Source organism: Labrus mixtus, chromosome 2, assembly GCF_963584025.1.
Source record: "Labrus mixtus chromosome 2, fLabMix1.1, whole genome shotgun sequence".
In the NCBI taxonomy this organism is placed as follows: Eukaryota; Metazoa; Chordata; class Actinopteri; order Labriformes; family Labridae; genus Labrus; species Labrus mixtus.
The window spans coordinates 30,335,614-30,356,382 of NC_083613.1; the positions used below are offsets into that span (position 1 = coordinate 30,335,614).

Consider the following 20,769-nt stretch of genomic DNA (forward strand, 5'->3'; position numbering starts at 1 on the left):
AAAAGTTTAACAAGGTTCTGATTTTGTGAACTTTCTTATGTTCTCTTATGTTACACTAAGTACCAAATCTACATCCAACATTAGGGAATGAGTGTTCATCTGAACTCCACAACGAAAATGTAAAAAGAGAATCTGCAGATGTGGATTCCCTCCAAAATGATCCAGTCTTCGGAAAAAAGAGAGGAAACAATCTCTGGCTTTAGAGTCCCTCTTCTTCAATTGTTCTCTTGTTTCCTCTTCAGGAGAAAGATCTGAAGGAAAGTCGGCTACGAGTCAAACCAGTGAACCACTACAGAACCAGAAACACTCACACATCTGTATAAGGAAAGGAACCAGTCGCATCCATGTGCGCGTTGACAGTGACTGAAAAGGGTTGCAGAATGATGAGAGTAAGACACATCTGCCTACTCACTGAAAATGATCACACACACACACAGAGGGAATGACCGTGACCAGATGTACATGAAAACCCTCTATGTGAACAGATGTGGTGTGATTGTGTGTGTGTGTGTGTGTGTGTGTGTGTGTGTGTGTGTGTGTGTGTGTGTGTGTGTGTGTGTGTGTGTGCACGTGCGAGCCTGTCAGAGTTAATGTGTGTACGGGGTTTAGAGGAGCTGCATGCCATCATCCAGCTGACTGCTGCCACCTCTCCTACTCTCTCTTACTATCACGGGGGAAATGCAGTCTTTCCTGAGGGAGAAGGGGCAAAATGAGGAGAAGGAAAGATTTATGGATGAGGAGAGGAGAGGAGATGCACTAGAGGGGGGAGAGCAGGAGAAGATTCAGTACATTATGTGAATATTAAAGTCACTTTGTGTTAATTTTTTCCAGTGTTTGTGCCCCCCTGTGGTAATATCACAAGAGCTGATCCGCCGTGGATCTGACTTCTGGACACTGAGATATAAAAAAACATATTTTGATAGTTTTATTTTTCTTCAAGTTAAATATTATTCCATTCAAATGTTTCTAAGGAAGATAATGTTGTCAACATGTTCAATACTTTGATCATTTTCAACACCATGCGTGTTAAGCTCCCATATTAAAATAATTGGTTGTATCAAAAAGAGCTGAAGCATTAAAAAACAGGTCTTCAGTCTTATTTTGAACAAATGGCTGTCACAAGCAAAAGAGAGAGAGGCAGCGTTGTCTAGATTGCACAAATATGTTGCCAGTGTATTTGTGCATTTCAGACTCTGTGCAGAAGTTTCCCTGAAGTATTTGTTATTTAAAAATGAGAAATTAGCCAATATTGGTTGCATAGGACTTGTTTTTTTGTGTCAGTGGTAAAGAAACAGGTATTGATATCCTTTGAGTTTTATGGGAATCATATAATGACAACCTTAAAAGAAGCTATCACCAAAGCTATTAATACGTTTATTTGCAAAGGTTAAACTCATCAGCCAGATAACTTGAAATTGTCAGCGACAGTTTGCAATCATTTTCATCATTTCAGTCTTCAGAATAACAGAGGTGTGGCCAAACAGAAGTTTGTTTTGGTTTAATGCTGGTGCTCAAGGGCGACATCTACTGGATGAAAAAGTCTCACAGTCTTCCTTTAATCTAAAACATTCATTATTTTGCAAACTCTTCCTGGATTCAACAAGAAGCTACACCTTTTGAAAATGTAACAGGACTTGCGTAGGTCTATGATTGCAAGAGAAACAGGGAATAGACTGACACCAATGGTGGTCTTTTTTTCCTTTGAGTGGGTGTGACAATATTTTGACTGTCTTGTTATGATATAGCAGTTTGATTTAACTGCAGGCAAACTCCTGCACACAGTCTGAACTGCTAAAATATATTGCCAACGTATACAATTGAGACAGTGCTCTCTCTCTTTCACTGGCAGCAGCTTTTGGTGAAGAATTTGTTTAAAGGTCTCTAGATTTTTCTAAAGCGTAGGAACTCCTGGATGATATGGAACACAAAGATAACAGAGATTGTATTGTTTTAGAACATGTGGTATCACAAAGAGAAGTCGATTTCATGACTTTAAACAATAATGAGCATGAAAAGAGGGGAAGCTGCAATGAAGAGGGAGAAGAGCAGAGGGGGGAAGAGAAAAGGGGGGTGAAGTTGGGTACAGGCTGTCCTCCTGTGACAAACAGAGAAGTCGGGACACACCAACAGACCCACAGGGGGAACTCTGAGCGGTGAGCGCAGAGTGGTGGCTCCTAATCACCTGCAAGTTACAGGCTCCCCCCCTGCAGGACGGGAAAGTGGGTCGGTCTGAATCTCAACTGCACTGCATCGTCACTGGTGTCTGATGGAATATGATTTGACAGCGTGTGTGTGTGTGTGTGTGTGTGTGTGTGTGTGTGTGTGTGTGTGTGTGTGTGAAGACGTGTGTGTGTTTGTGTCCACCATCAGTGGACAGGATTGTCAAGGTCTCTCTTTGTCAATGCCGCTAATGTTAGGAGTTTTAAATTTCAGCACCAGGGACAGGGGCACTATCTCACACCTCTATTTCTGTTCACACATTCTGCCTGATGAGGTTTTCACAGACTCAGTCAACAACAACAACAACAACAACAACATCAGCAACATCCTTTTTCTATGCTGAACCATGAGTGGAGGAGATCTGCTGAATCACTCCACTCTGTAATGATGTCCGAAAAGGCTAAACACCGCTGCATGAAGACATAAGTGCTTCATTTAGTTCCACAATGCAACATTTTTTCAGGGTTTGTTCTGCTCCTCTAGCACCCTCTGCTGGTCAAACAGAGAACGAGGTTGTTGGGCGTTTTTTTTCTTCTTGAACCACAACTGTGCACCTTTAATTTGCAGCTTGATAAATAAAATAAATGGCTGCACATTAATGTGGTGATGATTGTTGAATAAATGTTAAATAAATTACTTCTTTGTACCACAGACTGTATAAAACATGGACACTACATCCTCAGTGACAACACCCACTGGTTTTAGAAGAGGAGTTTTGAAGCCAAACAATGGCACGTCGGAAATGTTGACTCCAACTTTCTCTTGAAATATGGGATCAAATGTTGATTCTATGGCTTTTGGAGCCAGCCTCAAGTGGACACTCAAGGAACTGCAGTTCACTGGAACACTGGAGGTTGACGATTGTTTTGTACATCTGACTTTAGTGTATATTTTTCTTTAACACTGACATTCAAAACACGTTTAAAAGAAATCTTCATGTGTGTTTATTTTTCAGGATTTGTATTCAAAGTTTACCGAGTACAGTTTATCAGCACTGAATGAAGATTCATAAAAGTGATTTTTATGATACATGCATGAGTCCACATAGGTTTATCTAACAGTTGCTTTATTATTATCATTAGCGCGCAAGCTGCTACAAAGCAAAACTAAGCAGCTAAAATAGATGCTGAGTAGTGAGCCGTGGACTTACTGTGATCTCGAAATGTCCTTTTTTACAGGAATATATCGCTATACATGTTTTTTGTAACTTCAAAATGTCCCTGTCTATGTCCCGCACATCAGTCTAATACGTGTTGGTTTCTTTTTCTGTTTGATATTTCTGGATTCCTATGAATGCTTATGGTCATGGTTATTATGTGCGTATTGTTAAAAGTAATCTCCACTCACTTATATATGATCTAGTCCTAGGACTGACAGTTACAAGCCAAAAAACCATTACCATAGTGATAACATTATACTGCAAGCAAATGTAAAAAAAACATCAACTGCACTGGTGCACATCTTGAGTTTCACATTCTACAGACAAAAGCTATGAGCTTATCGATCAGCATGTTAGTCGAGCCTGAAACAGTCTTCTTACTGTGAGGTTGTTGTTGTTGTGTGAGTGTGAGTGTGCACACAGTGTGTCTTTATTAATACTATCCCCATCTGACTTTTCATCAACTCATCAACGGAGGCTGATCAATGATCTCTATCGATCCCCTTCCATCTACTCGTGCAAGATAATGACGATTAGGAAAATACATTATGAGCCAAAGAAGTGTGAGTGTGTGTGTGTGTGTGTGTGTGTGTGTGTGTCCATTTAGGTGTCCGATTACATTTGAAGGGGAGGAGAGGGGGTTCAAAGTGAGCTGATGTGAGCTCACGTTTCTATTGGTCCAGTGGATCTCTTACATGGGGAGGGGTTGATGGTCTGATTTTCAGTTTATAGATCGAAATGCTTTTATGAGGCCCATCAGGACTCTGACATGCAGATACCGAGACGTAAGCCCTTTTCACACTGCAGCGCTGTGACAGAACTCTGCATTCATTTCGTTTACAAAATTCACATCGACTGCGCATCGGCGTGGTGTCCCAGAATGTGAATTCACTTTATCTTACAGAGTTTCTGAAGTGCAACAGAGCTCCACATGGACGCACAGTCAGACATGCACACACACACGAGCATAGCACTGCGCTCTCCTGCTGTCTCTGCCGATCCCATCTCGCCCCTGTAACACCTCAGTTACTACCACCGAAGACGGTACACAGGGGGAATCACGTCATCGCCCCATTATGCCTCCAAAACATTTAGAATGAGAGCGAAATGTCACAGAGACATAAATACCACACCTTGAAACTGCAGAGTGAATAGTGATACAAAGACAAGCACACATCATTGCACATGCCAGGATGTGGCCGGTTAGTCGACTCAGTGGTTAAACTTTGCCACCTTTGCTATTGGGCAACATTTTTTTTGCTCTGGATACCAAATAAAAATGTTTACCCCCTTAAATTAAAGCCAAAAGACTTGAAGCTCCCCCTACTGGCTGGCTGCAGCATAGGTCATAAACCACGCCTCCTCCATGTTGTCAAATGGGGTATGGGTCAAAACAATTAAATCTAAATCATCGTGATGGTTAGTTATTATCACAATCTATGATCAAGTTTCATGCTTCTGAGACGTTTTGTCTGAATTAGTTATTTGATGCGTAAGAGCGCTGATTTTTTCCATTTTGTCGCCATGTTAAATGTGTGCTACGGTTAAGAGAAAGGGACGAGGCGTCAATTCCATGGCTTCACCACTCAGATCCCTTCTGCACATGTCTTGGCTCCATATGACGATATGAGCTCAATATGTCAGCGTCTGTCGATTGGGGGTATTTTTGGCTTCAATTTGATAAAACTGAAGGCGATGCGACATCCATATTTATATACAGTCACTGGCTTGTCTCTGCAGGTTTATTTTCACACACACATGAACTTCAATACATCAGTGGCTGCCTTGGATAAACAAAAAGCATTAATCTATACTATGAAATGATGTACTGTAAAGAACATAATATATAAATGAGCTAAAACATACATGAACTGTCGTTTAACTCATCTCTGCTCTCACTGATGTTGGTGCTGTTTCTGTTATCTCCATGCTTGTTTTTGAATCTTGTTGTTGATGTTGTTTATGATGAATCTGCTAATGGAGCCGTGATGCTGATGAGTGGAGTTCTGCAGTGGTGAGTGTCTGGAAGCAGATAATGCATCGGGGATTTAACGGAAGGATGGATCTTTCTGTTTAAGATGACTCATTTAGACTTGTAGAAGCCGATACATATTTCATGACCACGACTTTCTATTCCCTCGCTGCCGCTCCTCACTGAGATGTTCTAGTTTACATTAGTGCTTACATCTGGTTTGAGGGATGCATTAGGCTTTTGTTAACCTTGTTAGTGAGCGTGTGAGTGACTGACGGGTGTTGTAGTACAGCAGGGGGCTGCATCCCAAATACTTGACCAACAACCAGAAGTCTAAGGCAGGTACTGGATACTTTCAAAGTAGACAGGAGGGCAAAACAGAAGACACACAGCTTGCTTTCTACTCACTAATACATTTTCCATTTCCATCAACACAAGTGCATCTGAGTTCTAATGGCCTGTAGATGCTTGGCAAGGATATCTTTCTGCAGAATACAAAAGAAACGACGCACACTTCATTACTTTCTTTTTCCGGAGGAGGTTCAGCTACCTTATTGTCTTGAGAAACGTTTGTTCTATTACACAGAGGGCTCAAGGCCTAAAAGGAAAGTTTCCAAGAAGTAAAAGCTTCAGAAGAGATTTAGTTCCAGCACATCTCTCTGTAAAACCTCGACTTGTCTTTTAAACATTTATGTATGTGTCCAGATTAAACAATAAAATCAAACGGGGGCTTTGTGCGAGGATTGTGGATGTATTTTGGAGTTGTTATTGTTTCCCCCCCTTTTCCTATCTTATTCTGAGCTATTAACTCTTTAGGATCCAGCTCCAAACAAATCAAACTATAATTTATGTAAAGCTTCTGTGAGGAACTTTTGTTTTACGTCGATTTTGGCGCCCCCTGTGGACAAAGTGATCCATCTTAGCTCTTTTCAGATTTTGAACTGTATGTAAATTGGGTTTTAAATATTAAAATCTCATTTTGTCCACAGTCAAATAATCACACTTTAAATATTTGCAGGGAAAAATGTAAAATGTGATCAACTGCACATTTAATTACATTGTCTGACACAGGCAGCAGTTTTGGGCATAAAAAATAAATATAAAGAAATATTCACTCTCACTGCTAATGGTCGTCTTCGCTTCATACTTCATGCAGAGACATCTGTATTAAATCAAGCCTGTTCCATGACTATCTAAAAAATGTTTCAGCCAATCACAGTCAGCCGGGGTCAACAACACCTGCAAGCCAAGCTTCACTTTTCTTATTTTATACAAAAGCTTCCTGTTGATAGCGTACGGTCTGTAATGGATTATTTTTGTATGAATGCATGCACAAAACAACAACAGGAGGTCCCACAGTGCCCACACATACAAAAACAGATACACAGACAGTGCTCCTTTCCCTTTGAGTATATTGATTTAAACTGCAGCTGAACCCTGCACCACTTCACTGTAACCTGAGAATTCAAGGCTGCAGCTTTACTATGCTGTACATTAAAAAGACTCGATGTTCATATTCCATTCATCCGAGATAGGATCACTATGGAAGTGGTGAGTTTTAACACATATAGAAGTTTGAAGGCTTCACAAATAAATAAAAAATGTTGCCACAAGTTTTTCATCAGCTTTACCTCTGGACTGAGGAAAGACGCTTTTTTTTTTTTTTTTACCACAAATTTTCTCTTTGAGATCAATCGGCAACATCTGGTCTTGAAAAATGAAGCCAATGGGGAAGTGGTCAAGTGTCAAGTGCAACATGTTTACAGCTCGGTACAAAAAAACAAAATAGGTTTGATTAGTTATTTTCATCACCGGCACACTATGCAGAGGGGTTGATTTCTTTTAAACGGCTCCTTTTTCATTTTATGAACGATACGTGTTATCCAAAGTTAGGGGTGCAGCTGACATGATTGACAGGTGGGCGTGATGTAACGGTTTGTCAACAGGCTTAAAACCCGCCCTCAGCTCCAGCTCTCAGCCTGTCGTTAAGTTGTCTGAAAGTTAGGCTGAGACAGGATTTCCAACATGGCGGCTGCAGCTGACGAGCTGCCGGAGCCCCCTGCAGGAACAGATGGCTGACGTCACTCAGGCTTCAAACATAATATTTAAAATCTATGTTTGAGACACAAAATCTCTTTTACAAGGTGGTCCTGGTCAAGCCGGAAGCATTGAGTTCCACACAGAGAACGAACCACAGACCATGACAAACAAAAATGACATCAACATATAAATCATCAACAAATCCTTAATCCTGGTTGAAAAATCATCCAAGCTAATAAAACTAGTTTAAAGCATTATTAATGGCTAACTTGCTCATCTTTAAATTGAGTCGTATGCAAACTCACAGAATGATCATTCTACAGAGCTGGGACAGTAATGATTCGCTCATGGATATGATTTAAATGTCAAGTCATCTTACAGCCTCTTTTACTGCATAAGAAAGGTCAGCAACGTAAAATACACAACTCACACACTTTCTCTTTCTCTCTCTCTCTCTCCTCTTTTTTCCCCAACAAAACCAAATCACTCACACTCAAATCTAATTGCAAGTACACAGAGCAGACCACACCCAAACACAGTGAGTTATGACTCCCGAGACGTGGGTGTGTTCTGTTGGGACGAAGTGAAGAGAGAGAGAGATGTGCTGATGATGGGATGTATAACCTTGATACAGTCACCTGATATGCCCGGAGAAAGACAATGGAGGGAGAAAGTCAGAATGACCACACCCTACTGTTGTTATTGAAGAAGCACCGTGCAGAAATGGAAACATCGGATTTCTTCTGATTGAGCAGAAACCGGCTTTGTCCTTCAGTGTTGCTAAAAAGGTTGTCACTATTTTTTGATACTTTCAAAAAACACGTTTTAATTTTTACTGATTGATAAAATTGTAACGTACTAAAGCTTTTAAAATAACTTCAGATCTTCAGTCTCTTTTTTTCATCAAAATCAGAGTGACACAAAGAGAGAGAAATGTCTTAACTGCACTTAATAGTTGGCAACATCTCCAAACTGAAACATTTCTGACATATCTGTGCGATTTGGACAGTGTGGAAGAGTTTGAGTGCATTTAATGACAAGAAATGACACAAAATTGGCTGCTTAGAGGACTACTATTTTTGTTGCCGTGGTATCGAAGAATGTATTGATATCATTCAATTTTAACTGGTATCATATCCATGTTTAAAATTCTGACATCACGGCAACCGCTAGTTGCTAACATACCAAACAACCCTGCCCACTTCCACAGCATCCCTACAGTGAGGGTAAATGGACTTGAGCTTGTAAAGTACTTTTTTACTCTTCTGACTACTCAAAGTGCTTTTACACTGCAGGTCACACCTACACATTCACACACTGATGGTAGAGGCTGCTGTGTAAAGTAACCATCAGAAGTAACTCATCAATTCATACACATTCATACACCACCAACAAAGCAGCGGGAGCAACTTAGGGTTAAGTGTTTTGCCCAAGGACACATCAAACATGTTGATGCACGAGCTGGGGATCAAACCCTCGACCTTCCGGTTTGGAGACGACCGACTCTACCAACTGAGCCACAGCCGCTCCAAAGTCTCCGAAATCACAAACTCATTCCCTACTGCTTAATCACTTTATTATAGAGAAGTATATGTTGTGGACTACAGAGTGCACTTATTTCTCTGCTCACTCACTGGCTGCCGGCAGTGACGTCATTGCTGTCGCACAACTAAAACGTGAAGCTTAACTCCGAGGAGGATCATTGATAACGGTAAATAACGACATGAAGTTCAGTGAGGAATTAAACATCAAATCATTATGAAATGATTTAACGTATTCGTTAAACTGACTGGTCTGTTGCCTCTGATGATCATGAGGATAAACTAACGTTCCTCTGTTAAAAATCCTTTACTTTTTTATTAAAACAGCTTCTAGATATCAGGAAAAATAACACAATTTGACATTTTTGTGTATTTTATGTTCACGCTGGTCGCTCCTCTCGTCCGTCTGAGAGCAGCCAAACTCCACTTTCTGCTCGTAAAAATGCACGGTGGTTTATATGGCCCCGGATAGTGACCATCGTTTGAACGCTGCTTTCCACAATGCATTGTGGGATACAATGAGTTCTTGTATAGGGTATGATTGTGCTCACTCAGAATCCTGACAGCACTCCAACATGGCGTTTACATGATACTGTATAGTGCACTATGTAGTGAGTGATTTTTTGACACAGCCTGAGACGGACACACTACATTACCTTACAGCTTCTATCCACAGCTTTCGACGTCCTTTTTTTTTTTTTTTTCAAAGCAAATTATGAAGACTGCACATGAATCTAGACGGCAAAATATGCAGAGTCAGCAACTCCTGTAAAATTCACTATTCACTTCCCGCAGCTGGCGCTCGGTTCATTAAGTGTTATACCTCAAACCTATCAGAGTAATCTATGCCTGCGACCGTTACCGAGACACCTCTCCTTCCCGTTGATGCAGCAGGGGAGGTTTAATACCAACTGCCTTGGAAATGGACGTCATACTAATTTACAGCTTTGCCCTTTTTTTTTTTTTCCTCTTTGAAGTGCCGCCCCCTCGGGAACACATGACGTAATTTGCCATTCCTGTAAATGAGACGAGAGAGAGGTCGAGAGATTGTTAGAAAACACACCACAGTGTTGCAGTCATCTCTCTGCAGCTGCTCGCAATGCTAAAGAATGTCAATATCCACTTTTACACTCCTCTAGGATCATTACTCTGCTACACATGGGAGACATTATTCTGCTCATTCTGTTATTATAGATCCAAACGTGGAAATGTCAGGACCAGAAAAAGACCAAAAAGAAGCAAACTTGACAAACACTAATGCAACAAACATGTTGTCTAAACACTCTTTGTATTCAGCAGTTGCTGAAATCTGACTTTTCCTTCACAGAGAGTCGCTGCATCCATTTCACAGTCCACAGAGAATCTCCCTGTTCCTCGTTTCACCACTCTGGCCCACACAGTTCATGTGCTGGCTTTGCCAAAGCGTTTTTGCCAGAGTGTATTTCTGTACGATGGCGGAGCGCATCCAGCGTCGGACGACAAAAGGGAATCGAGGCAGAAAGTGATTTCACCTCCAAGTTGAATGTGAAAATGAATAATGAAGCGTGTGACCTAAAAATTTTCATAGCGGGGATAGCAGGACTGCTGAGTGAGGCTGTCAGACGTGCAGAGAGAGAGAGCGAGAGAGAGAGAGAAATAACCAGGCAGAGAAGAAAAAAGAGGAAATGATCAGGACGACATGAAACAGAGGTGATGCTATTTGAAGCATTAACAAGAAACCTGCAGTCACACTTTCTAGTTCTTTCAAAGTACAGCCAAATGTTAAGATTCTGACAGGCTTCTAAATGTCCGACCTGTAATAAAAGCACCCCAAATCCCAGACTTAGATAATACTAAGAGCCTTAATGACAGGATAAAGTCAGCTGCAGCCTTCAGATCCTCAAGCTGCATGAGTTAGAAGATTATCGTCTTCATGGTGCAACATTAGTCGGTTGTTTTTCTGGCACAGATGTATGTTTTTTGTCCTTATTTATGAGCACTGTTATGAGCTGTGCTATTCTTAACAACACAGCGGGAGGCTTTGATGTGTTTCCCTGTGAGAAAACCTCCACTTACCCAGCTCAAACACGCTGAGAGGGGCGAGTGGAGAGAAAAGAGAGATAGGGGACGTGTACATGAATGTGTCGGAGCTTCTCAGAAGTCCATTGATCCCCGACCACGCCCTGCTCTCTCTCTCTCTCTCTCTCTCTCTCTCTCTCTGTTCTCATTCTGACGGGAAACACAGGGATAGTGAGGCCATGATGAATAATTGACACGTAAATGCTCAGTCCAAAAAAAAAAAAAAAACGCCTGACCTCTACAGAGCATGACTGGCAGAGGATGCATTTAAGGACAACACTCTGCGAGCTGCTTCTTTTTGCACTCATCATATCTTGCAGCTGTGGCCAGTAAATACAATCATCTCTGTGCATCATGTAGTCACACTTACTCTCCTTCTAACAAACTTCTTAGTCATAAAATTACAATGAAGATGATATTATCTAATTTATCTAACTTTTATTGAACCAGGAAAACTGTCAAGTCATGTTCAAGTCGGTCCAGGCCGAGACAGGCAGCAGCACAGTTCAAAGTTTCTGACAAACAATGAATCGACCAGTAAAGTTACCTAAGGTCATGTTTTGTTTTTGTACCTTTATTTTTTGTATTATTGTCATTTCCTGTTTTATTTTGTACCCTTGTCTCTGTCGTTCAGCTCCTCGCGTTGTCCTGCCTTGTGCTTCCCCACCCTGATACCTGCGTCCTGTTATCCCCTGATGGTCTGTGTATTCATGGTGCATTCATGTGGTGTCGGACACATCGGAAAAACGAGTTTCCGAGTTGTAAAATGCACATGAACACCTGCTCAAGTTGGAACAACAACTCGGAAACTTGGAAAATAATTAGGTGCCCGGCTTCCCGACCTGACGTCAGAGTCATAATTCACGTATTGCACATCAACTTTTTGCTCAAATATGACTTTTAACAGTTACATTTCACTGATCTTCTTCGACATGCACGTATAAGACATCACCAAAGTCCAGCAGAGACATAAAAGTGGCCGGAAAGAAAGGCGGGATCTGATTGAAGTAAAAAAACAAGTTCCAGTTTGAACCTTTTTACCAGCCGCTGAATAAGACAGAGATTGGTTGATTAAATCACGGAGGTGTGGTTCAGAAACAAACTCAATCTTTGCACCCTGAGAAGTCGACACAGTGATGACAGACTATGACTTAACTTCCACAACTACTTCAAACATCACTCAGCATCAAATAGGCCACCAGGAGAAGGTGTCACATACAACTGGGTCACCCAAAACCAGTTATGAGGTACCATGACCACCAGGAAACAGGGTGTCAGGATGCCGCTTGTAACCCAAATATAGACGTGCCATATAGATTTTGGATCGGGGACAGGAATATGGATGCTTGCAGCATCAACACTATCACCGTTACACTGCATGGAAACTGAAACTGTTGCTTGTGTGTTGCGTCAGAGCTGGTCGACGAAGTGGCTCCTCCAAAATATCTGGCCAAACATGGTCAGTCTCTGAGGTGAATCCACCCGAGGGGGAAGTGAATATCTCTAAGTCTTCTCTTCAGGTTAGGTTTGTACACTTTAGTAGAAGAAGCTCAACCAAAAGGTTAAAAATAGATTAAGAATAAATGTGGTTGTTTACTCTCAAGCTGAAATAATGGTTTTAATGACATCATTGCATGACATCAACTAACAATCCAGAATGTTTCATTTCATCGATTGAATACAGAGTGGTTATAGACGGTCATTTCTTGCTGAGTCATAACCCCCCTTTGTTCCCTATCCCTCTTCCTGCGTCTTATCCCATCTCTCCCCCTATACCCCCTTTTTCAAGCCCGGTGCCGTCTAGGCCTGTGAAGGCTGTTTCGTCATGAGCCTGGAATCCGGCCTGAAGATGTCTGCCTTTTAACAAGGCAGTTTTTTTTTATTACCACTGTAACTTTTGCTGCTTTGCTGCAGTGCTCATGATGGATTAAGCCGGGTCTTTGTAATATAGCAATAAGTAAGGTCTTTTACCTGCTCTTTTGTAATATTAAATAACAAAGAGTATGGTCTTTCAGAATACAGAATAGAATAGAATTACTTTATTGATCCCAATCTGGGAAATTGTGGCGTTACAGCTTTGTTACGTTTGTTGTCCAAACACACAATATGAGCAAAAAACACAATGTTAGCAAATTTAAACACAATATAATATTAAATACAAAGTAAATAAGCACTAAAAATATCAAAACTAAGAATGGGAATATATACAACCAGGATTTAACTAAGCATTACTAGTCTTAAATATGAAAGATTAAAATGTAAAACAGAGTAGTAAATGGACAGTATTGACATAGGGAGCTGTCCAGAGCTGTGCAATCAGTGATACCTGCTCTTTTGTAAAGTGTCTCGAGATAACACTTGTTATGAGTTGACGCTATACAAATAAAAAATGATTGATTGATTGATTGATACAGTGTGTGCACAACAATGCAGTGCCAGGCAGGTATTTCACTGGAAACCATTATTCATAATGGCTTTTCTGAACTATCAGCAGAGGTACTGGAGTGGTTGACTTGCGGTCATTCACAGGTCTTCTTGTAAGCACTATTCGCTCTTAACAGCTTTGGTAAACACAGCTAAGTTATGTTGTCATGTCTGGGTACGTACACTCAGTAACAGCTCACCACAGAGAGCTCGTTCAGCCAAAAGTTGGACATCATGCATTGGAGGCAAGCTAAGGCTATATGTGTGTGTGTTTTTGTATGTGTGTTTGGGTGTGTGTGGGTGGCTCTAGCTGTTCAGAGGTAATGTAATGAAGGCTGTGGCTCCATTAGGACTCCCTTCCTGCAGACTCCCATCATACCACTCCCAGTGGAGAAAGAGAGATAGACAGATAGGCAGGCAGAGACGGGGAGACAGGAGAGGCGCAGACACAGAGGCGGAGAAGAGACAAGAGGAAAATGTCAAAAGGCTGCAGTGAAATCTGACCTCCTGGCACATCAGGATCTGATCTTGGGACCTGGGGTGGGGCAGGCGGGGATAAAGAACGGAGGGAGGGAGGGAGGTATTTGGGAGGGAAATGGGAGATAAATAGGGATGACAGCCAAGCAGAGAAGGAAGTGAACCCCCCCCCCCCCCCCTGATTTTAAAGCAGTAAGAGGAAGTGGAGTGCTTTAGCCTTAAGATGGACAGAATGTCACTACTGAACCCCTGAGGTTCTCAGATTTCATTTCCAAGTATCCATCTGCAGTGGACATAAAATCCAGTCCTGAATTGATCTCAACACTCTTGAGTATCCACTGTTCAACCGCAGGAGAGTGAACTCGCAGAAGGCAGAGAGAGGGTTTGACAAATGACGAGGCAGTCTCTTTTAGTTTCTCAAGATAGAGAAGAAAAAGACGAGATAATACAGCGGGACGCTCTCGGACATTGAACCAGAGCAGCGAGTAAATGCTCAGTGACACAGGTTCAGCGAGCACAGAGACATGGACACGGAGCCACTTGGCGAGGAGGAAGAAGCTATTTTTCTCCAGGACAATCACGCCAGAGACAGGCGGTATTTTTAGACCCGCAACTAAGAGCTTCACATCTCACCGAGTCCCTTTGTCGCGTTCTCTTTTGTCTCACAAACACAGACCCGTTATTTCTGTCTACCTTTCGTTTAAAGTTTCACTTACCATCGAGTCGTGTTTGGCATCACTCCCAACGTCTTTATCACAATTCTTCTTTCCCTCGCTTGATGGTGTCACTTCACCACTTAACCTCTATTGACATCTTGTGTTACACAGAGTTCATCGCTGAGATTTTCTGTCCTGATACTTCAGGGAAAACTTTTTACCAAGGAGCTGAATGGATTTTATTATTATTTTTTTTTTCCAAGTGCCATTTGAAAAAAGAGTCAATATCCTGTTAACTCAGGAGACCGTTTGTACGTTTTTGATGCACAGATGAGCCATGCTGTAGTTAAATCTCAATCAGGCCTTTTCATTGGACTATACCAGCATAGTGAGAAAATCGTTTATTGATGTACGTGTGTCCAACTCCTTTCATCCATTCACTCTATTAGACCTTCTTCTAGTTGACCTTGCAAACAAGTAAGCAAGCAACGTACGCACTCTACGTCTTACCTCAAAGTCCGGCGCGGGAACTGTGGCGCATGCAAAGTCCACCAAGGCCAGCTTGATTCCAATTGAGGCTTTAAAGACTAAATCAGCATTATCTAGGCGTGTTTGTACGAATTGGAAATATGTGGTTCAGTTCGATTTCAGACTAACTTGTCAAAAAAAAAATCCAGTTTTAGTCGGACCATCACAATGAATCAGTTTTTCCAACTGCATGTAAACGTACTGATTGTAAGAACTTGTCTGTTAAGGGGGAGACAACTGCTGAAAAATATCCAAAGCAAGGACCCCAGATGATCCAGAGGAAAACACTGTTTCTGGTAAGACATGTTGAACATACTCATTCTAAAACCTTTAAGGGAAGATTAAGATAAACACTCAGGTAGAATTATTTTATCAGCTACCACTACCTTAAAAACAATAAGAAATTCAACCGTACCTTTACATTTCTGTTGATCACTTTTACCAATGAATGAAACGACTTCACATCATGTCAAAAGGAGAGTTTTGTGCATGTGTGAAAACAACATAAAGGAGACATGTATGTTGTTTTCACACATGCACAAAACTCCTGAATGTTCCCTGAAATGAATGACCCAGACTTGAGACTTTTTTTCCCACCAGACCCCTGGTAACAGAGGAGTCGTGGTGAGCTGAACGCAGCAGGAAACGTTCAAGAAAAATCACCGTGAGCGAACAGGCGGGGGTGATGACATTTATATCACGTGACCTCATGCACATAATGAAGCTGCTTCATACTCTTTTCTGATCACCAGCATTTTCTTTTCCGCTCTTTTATTTATACTGTTAAGATGTCCAATTACAGAAAGCGTTGATGCAAAGGCCAAATACTGTCCCTTCATCCGCCATCTTGGACTTATGCAGTGTCTTTTTTATGTCATGTCTTGCTTGCTGAACCCCTCCACCCCTCCTCCCTAATCCAATGCAATTAAACTATTAGAATGGGATAGAATAAAGAGTAAAACTGTAAAAACAATAAGCAACAGTAAGCTCTATTTTTTAAAATTTGCCTTCAAAGTTCTTTTAGTATTTTTGTAATGACAAAGAGTCAAATAACTTCATATAAAGAGATATTTTGTGAATTGTGGAAAATTCATTCCTTTATCAAACGTGAAACAAAAAGGCAGTGTTGAAAATCACAGTGTTACCTCCATCCATCTTTGGTACTTTTCTGCTTCAGTATGCAACTGTCCAAGTCCACTGATTGGATGGCTACTCCGTTTAATTCAACACTGTACACTGTTTCCATCTGAACGAGATGTAGGTTCAACTCTAGAATAAGAACAATGTCAACCAAGCCCCCCGATCTGCACATGCACCGCACCGTCCAGAGAAGACAAGAGATCTAATCAGAGAGAAGAAGTGAGAGCAGAACGACGAGTAAGAGGAGGCTAACTCGTGTCATGACGAGGACGAGATCATTCATCACCACTGACACTTGGAATCGATCAGCGGTGTGGCCGAGTACGACAACACTACTGCTCACACTACTGACATAACATGGAGTTCAATGACTGTTCCCCTGACTGTGTCTTGGATAGTATGTGGTCCAACCAAGCATGGTAAATGGTCTTGAGCTTGTATATTTCTTTTCTAGTCTTCAAAGTGCTTTTACACCACAGGTCACACCTACACATTCACACACTGATGGTAGAGGCTGCTGGGTAAAGTGACCATCAGACGTATAATCCCATTCATACGAAGCAGCGGGAGCAATTCAGGGTTAATTTCCTTGCCCTGGGACACATCGGACATGTGGCTGTAGAAGCTGGGGATCGAACCTTTGACCTTCCAGTTGAGAGATGACGACTCCACTGAGCCACAGCCGCCCTTATAAGTATAAGTATAGAACAATCAACTGTCCCAAACTACTTTTTTGCCTTTATCAAAAGGAAAGCATCGATTCTCGTGTGCCTTTTATGTTTAATATTTTAAATTACAAAGATGAACCTCTTGAGAGTGTAGTAGAAGGAAAGTCTTGTTTTCTTACTGGATATGGATGAGGTTATCACTGAAAACCGACCAGCGAGCATACTGGTTTTGTCTGCCAGAAGCAGGATGAGCATAGATAAAATACAACAACAGCTTGAGTTTTAGAAGTAAGTGGGAGGCCTTCATAGTAAAAGTACAACTCTTGCTTCCTTCTCCATAATGTTCAGGACAAAATCACAACTTCAGACATGTTACCACTCAAGTTCAGCAGATGTTTTATAGTCTGAGGGATTAGGAAATACTTAAAGAGTTTGTAAATGTTATGAGATAACACATTAAGGTAACAGTCGTGTGCAAAGATGAACTTGAAGTCTGACTACAACACTTCCTAAGGAAGTTGTACTTTCACAGAAAATCACATCTACCGAGACGTAAACAAATGTTGAGTACAAATTATAACAAAAATCCAGATTTCCATTAAGACATGAATTGCTCACCTACATGTTAAATACACTCAACTCATTTTTTCCCCTCGTTGTTATGTTACAAAAACTACAGATTGCATCCAAAGTATTTGTGCACAATGGCCCCACCCTAAAGGAAGAGACTAAAGTGTGTGCGTGTGTGTGTGTGTGTGTGTATGTGTGTGTGTGTGTGTGTGTGTGGCACTACAGTCCATTACTGAAATCACATTAGCCTGAGAGAGTGCACTGAGACAGGAAACAGCCATCCACCATCCCCTGACTCACTTTGACTACACACAGACACACACTCACATTGCATGATCAAATCTTACATCGTAACATTCATTTTTTTTTTTGAGTTTAGAAAAATGTAAAAATGTAAATTAAAACACGACTCAAACTGAGATACGGCCAAATAAAGTGAATGCATCAGCTTAGATCAAAGGCTGACGTATAGGCTATCGAGCTGAGAATCAATTTATTAAAACGCGACGCAGCGAGAGCAATAAATTAATGTAGAGATGTTGTTTTGTATAGAGGACGGGGAAGGAGGAAGGAGGCTGTGTTCTAGAGTTTCCTCTACACAAGGACAGAAAGACTTAGTGGCAAACAAACCAAGCCCTGAGAGAGGGAGAGCACTACTGATACACACAACACACACACACACACACACACACACACACACACACACACACACACACACACACTCTTATGTGTCTTATGTCTTATGCTCAAACAAAACAAAGTAAACAAACCTTGGCTTCAGTGCTGTTAGATATAACAGTAGCCCAGAAATCAGAGCGAGATAAGACTGCTTGTAACATGTCATATTTCAGGTTTTAAAGGTAAACAAGACAACTCCTCCAAAGTCACAGTCACCTTCTTATTATCAGTCTGGGCCAAAAAACAAAACAAAAAAAAAAACAGGAAACATCTAGAGCTGTGTGTTAGGACGTAAACATTCCTCACTGCAGCCTGGACAGAAATAGTAAATAATGGAGTCCGTGTAAGACTGGTGCTGCTGATTATTTTTGACAACTGGCCTGTTTTGGTGTTACCACATCAACTCTAAAAGTCTGCTACCAAAACAGATGCTGTTTCGCCCTCAAGAGAAGCTGATACCTATACTCCTATAAGCAGCTACTTCAAAGCAACATCTGAGGAAAAAAATGTGCCACAGCTGAAGCACGGCAACGCCTTCCTCTGCTCTTCCTCAGCATCAGCAGCATCAGCAGCAGCATCTTTACACGGCTGACTGGGCCAGTCAATGCGGAGAGCGAGTGCTGCGGACAAGACACCCACCTGCCGTATCCGGTTCTGGTGCAGCGGCGGTGGAGGTCCACCCTCCGGGGATGTGTTGCTCGAGGAGGCCAGTTTTATGTCACAGCTGGAGCCGCCGCCCCTGGAGCGGCTGTCTTCGGGGCTGCTTGACATTCTGTCTCTCCGGCTGGCTGCTGCTGCTGCTGCTGCTGGAGCCGCCTCGGTCACTGAGGGTCCTTCTATACCGGCTGCAAGGTGGATTTTAATGTGTCGGCCTCAGAGTCCAGAAGGAAGTGCAGGGCCCGGGAGCATCCTGCGGCTGCGGAGACAGTCTGTTATTAACCGTGACAAAAAATGCAACACAAGAGTGGGGGGGGGGGGTTTCTTCTTCTTCTTCTTCTTCTTCTTCGCTTGTTTAACCAAATGAGCTTCTCCCTCCGTTCAGGGACGCTCACGGTGTGTTTGCTGTATACTTGCGCGCGTGAGTGTGTGGGGAAACGTGAACGCGCATCACATGCGCTTCCCCGAAACTCCGCAGGATCTGTGCTGCCTTCACGTGGAGTCGGAAACTTGGCAGGCGCTTCCTGATTAGCATAATCAATCTGACAAACTCAAAAGTGTCCCACTCTTTAGGAGCTGAAATTTGATCTATGCGGAAATGGAGCATTTAGTCAAAGATGTTGCAAGATATAGCCTTTTTTTTTTTTGAATGGTCCATTATCTAGACAGGCTATTTAGAGAAATAGCTCATCTTTTTATTGTGGTTTTATTGTGGTTTGATAGCCTGCTAAAACACTTGAAACAGTAGCATCATTTATTTGCATTAGCAGATTTACTGACAATAAGAAAAGCAGCTCCATTGTCCGATTTCAATCATTAGGCTAATTTAAAAAAAAGACCTATTACAGAAATAGCTTTAAGAAGACCAACCCTTTACCAAGGTCAGTGAACGCATCGAGAAGCAGTAGTGCGCTCCTGTTTTGCTTTTCATCCCCCCCCCCCCCTCCCCTCTCTGCAGCAGTACTGTAGCTCTACAGACGGAAAAGTTAACAGTGTGCTCCGTTATTAAAACTCTACGATCGTGTGTTTACACCACTATGAAATGAAAGCAGCCCAGGCACACTGTGTTGAGATTACATAATCCAATCTGCTTCTTTCCTTTACGCCCACACTCAGGCCTGTGTGTCTTCACCGAGCTGCAGATTTAATGGAGGTTGACAGGACAAAATCAATAACAATGTCTTAGAGACATGTAAAAGGCAGGCAGGACTTCAGTGGAGGAGGTGAAGAGGAGACAGAGGTGTAAAGAAATCCTGTTAGTCATGAAGAAGGATACTTGTCCAAAACCGTGAAGTTGACATTGGAATCACATTATTCCAAGGTATTTGAATTGATCATTTGTTGATATAGATAGATAGATAGAAACAAACATATTAACCTTTATTATTAATATTAATAAATAAACAGAGATTTAAAGATTAAAAGAAGCACTACATGAATCAAGATTAAACCTGTGCAATTAAAAAATACACTTATACAAAACAACTGTACATAACCTGCGCAGGGATAAAGATGGATGTGACAAAACCCATTAACAGTTTAAAAAACACAGGCAAATTAAACAGTGTAGACCTCCTGAAAGTTTTATATTGTTTATGTTCAGCAGTGTTTGAAAGAAGGTGGTGTAATTTATTTTTTATAGAGGAACAGTCTGTGCAAGCTTTAAAAGTGCTAATATATTATTGTAGGATACGCATTAAGTGTCCAGCTAGAGGATGATATGGTCCTAGTACAGTTATTTGACTGAACTGGAAATATATGATAAGGAAACATGGCCAGGGATGAAGATTCACCAGAAACACACCAAAGATAATAATTAAGCTGTTAGAGCAACAATAAGACAAACATAAAGATTATATCAGTATGTGTGTATTGTCCCCATATCGGGCATTCAACCAAATATAAATGTGATATTCTAGACGTGTGACAGGCTAGTTTTAGAAAGACTCAAATAATAACACAAATATACAGAACCATTAAA

At 41.5% G+C, this 20,769-nt stretch overlaps 1 protein-coding gene across 4 annotated transcripts in view; it reads right to left on the reverse strand.

Annotated features, from left to right (window-relative positions):
- The window catches only part of ank2a (ankyrin 2a, neuronal), a 93,590-nt gene extending 74,513 nt beyond the window's left edge, over window positions 1-19,077 (reverse strand). For all 4 annotated transcript variants that reach the window (XM_061065140.1, XM_061065116.1, XM_061065124.1 and 1 more), the window contains exon 1: window positions 18,771-19,077. In XM_061065140.1, the coding sequence (XP_060921123.1) occupies window positions 18,771-18,902 (132 nt within the window). In that variant the 5' untranslated portion in view covers window positions 18,903-19,077. The remainder of the gene's footprint in view (window positions 1-18,770) is intronic.
- Between the last annotated feature and the right edge of the window lie 1,692 nt (window positions 19,078-20,769).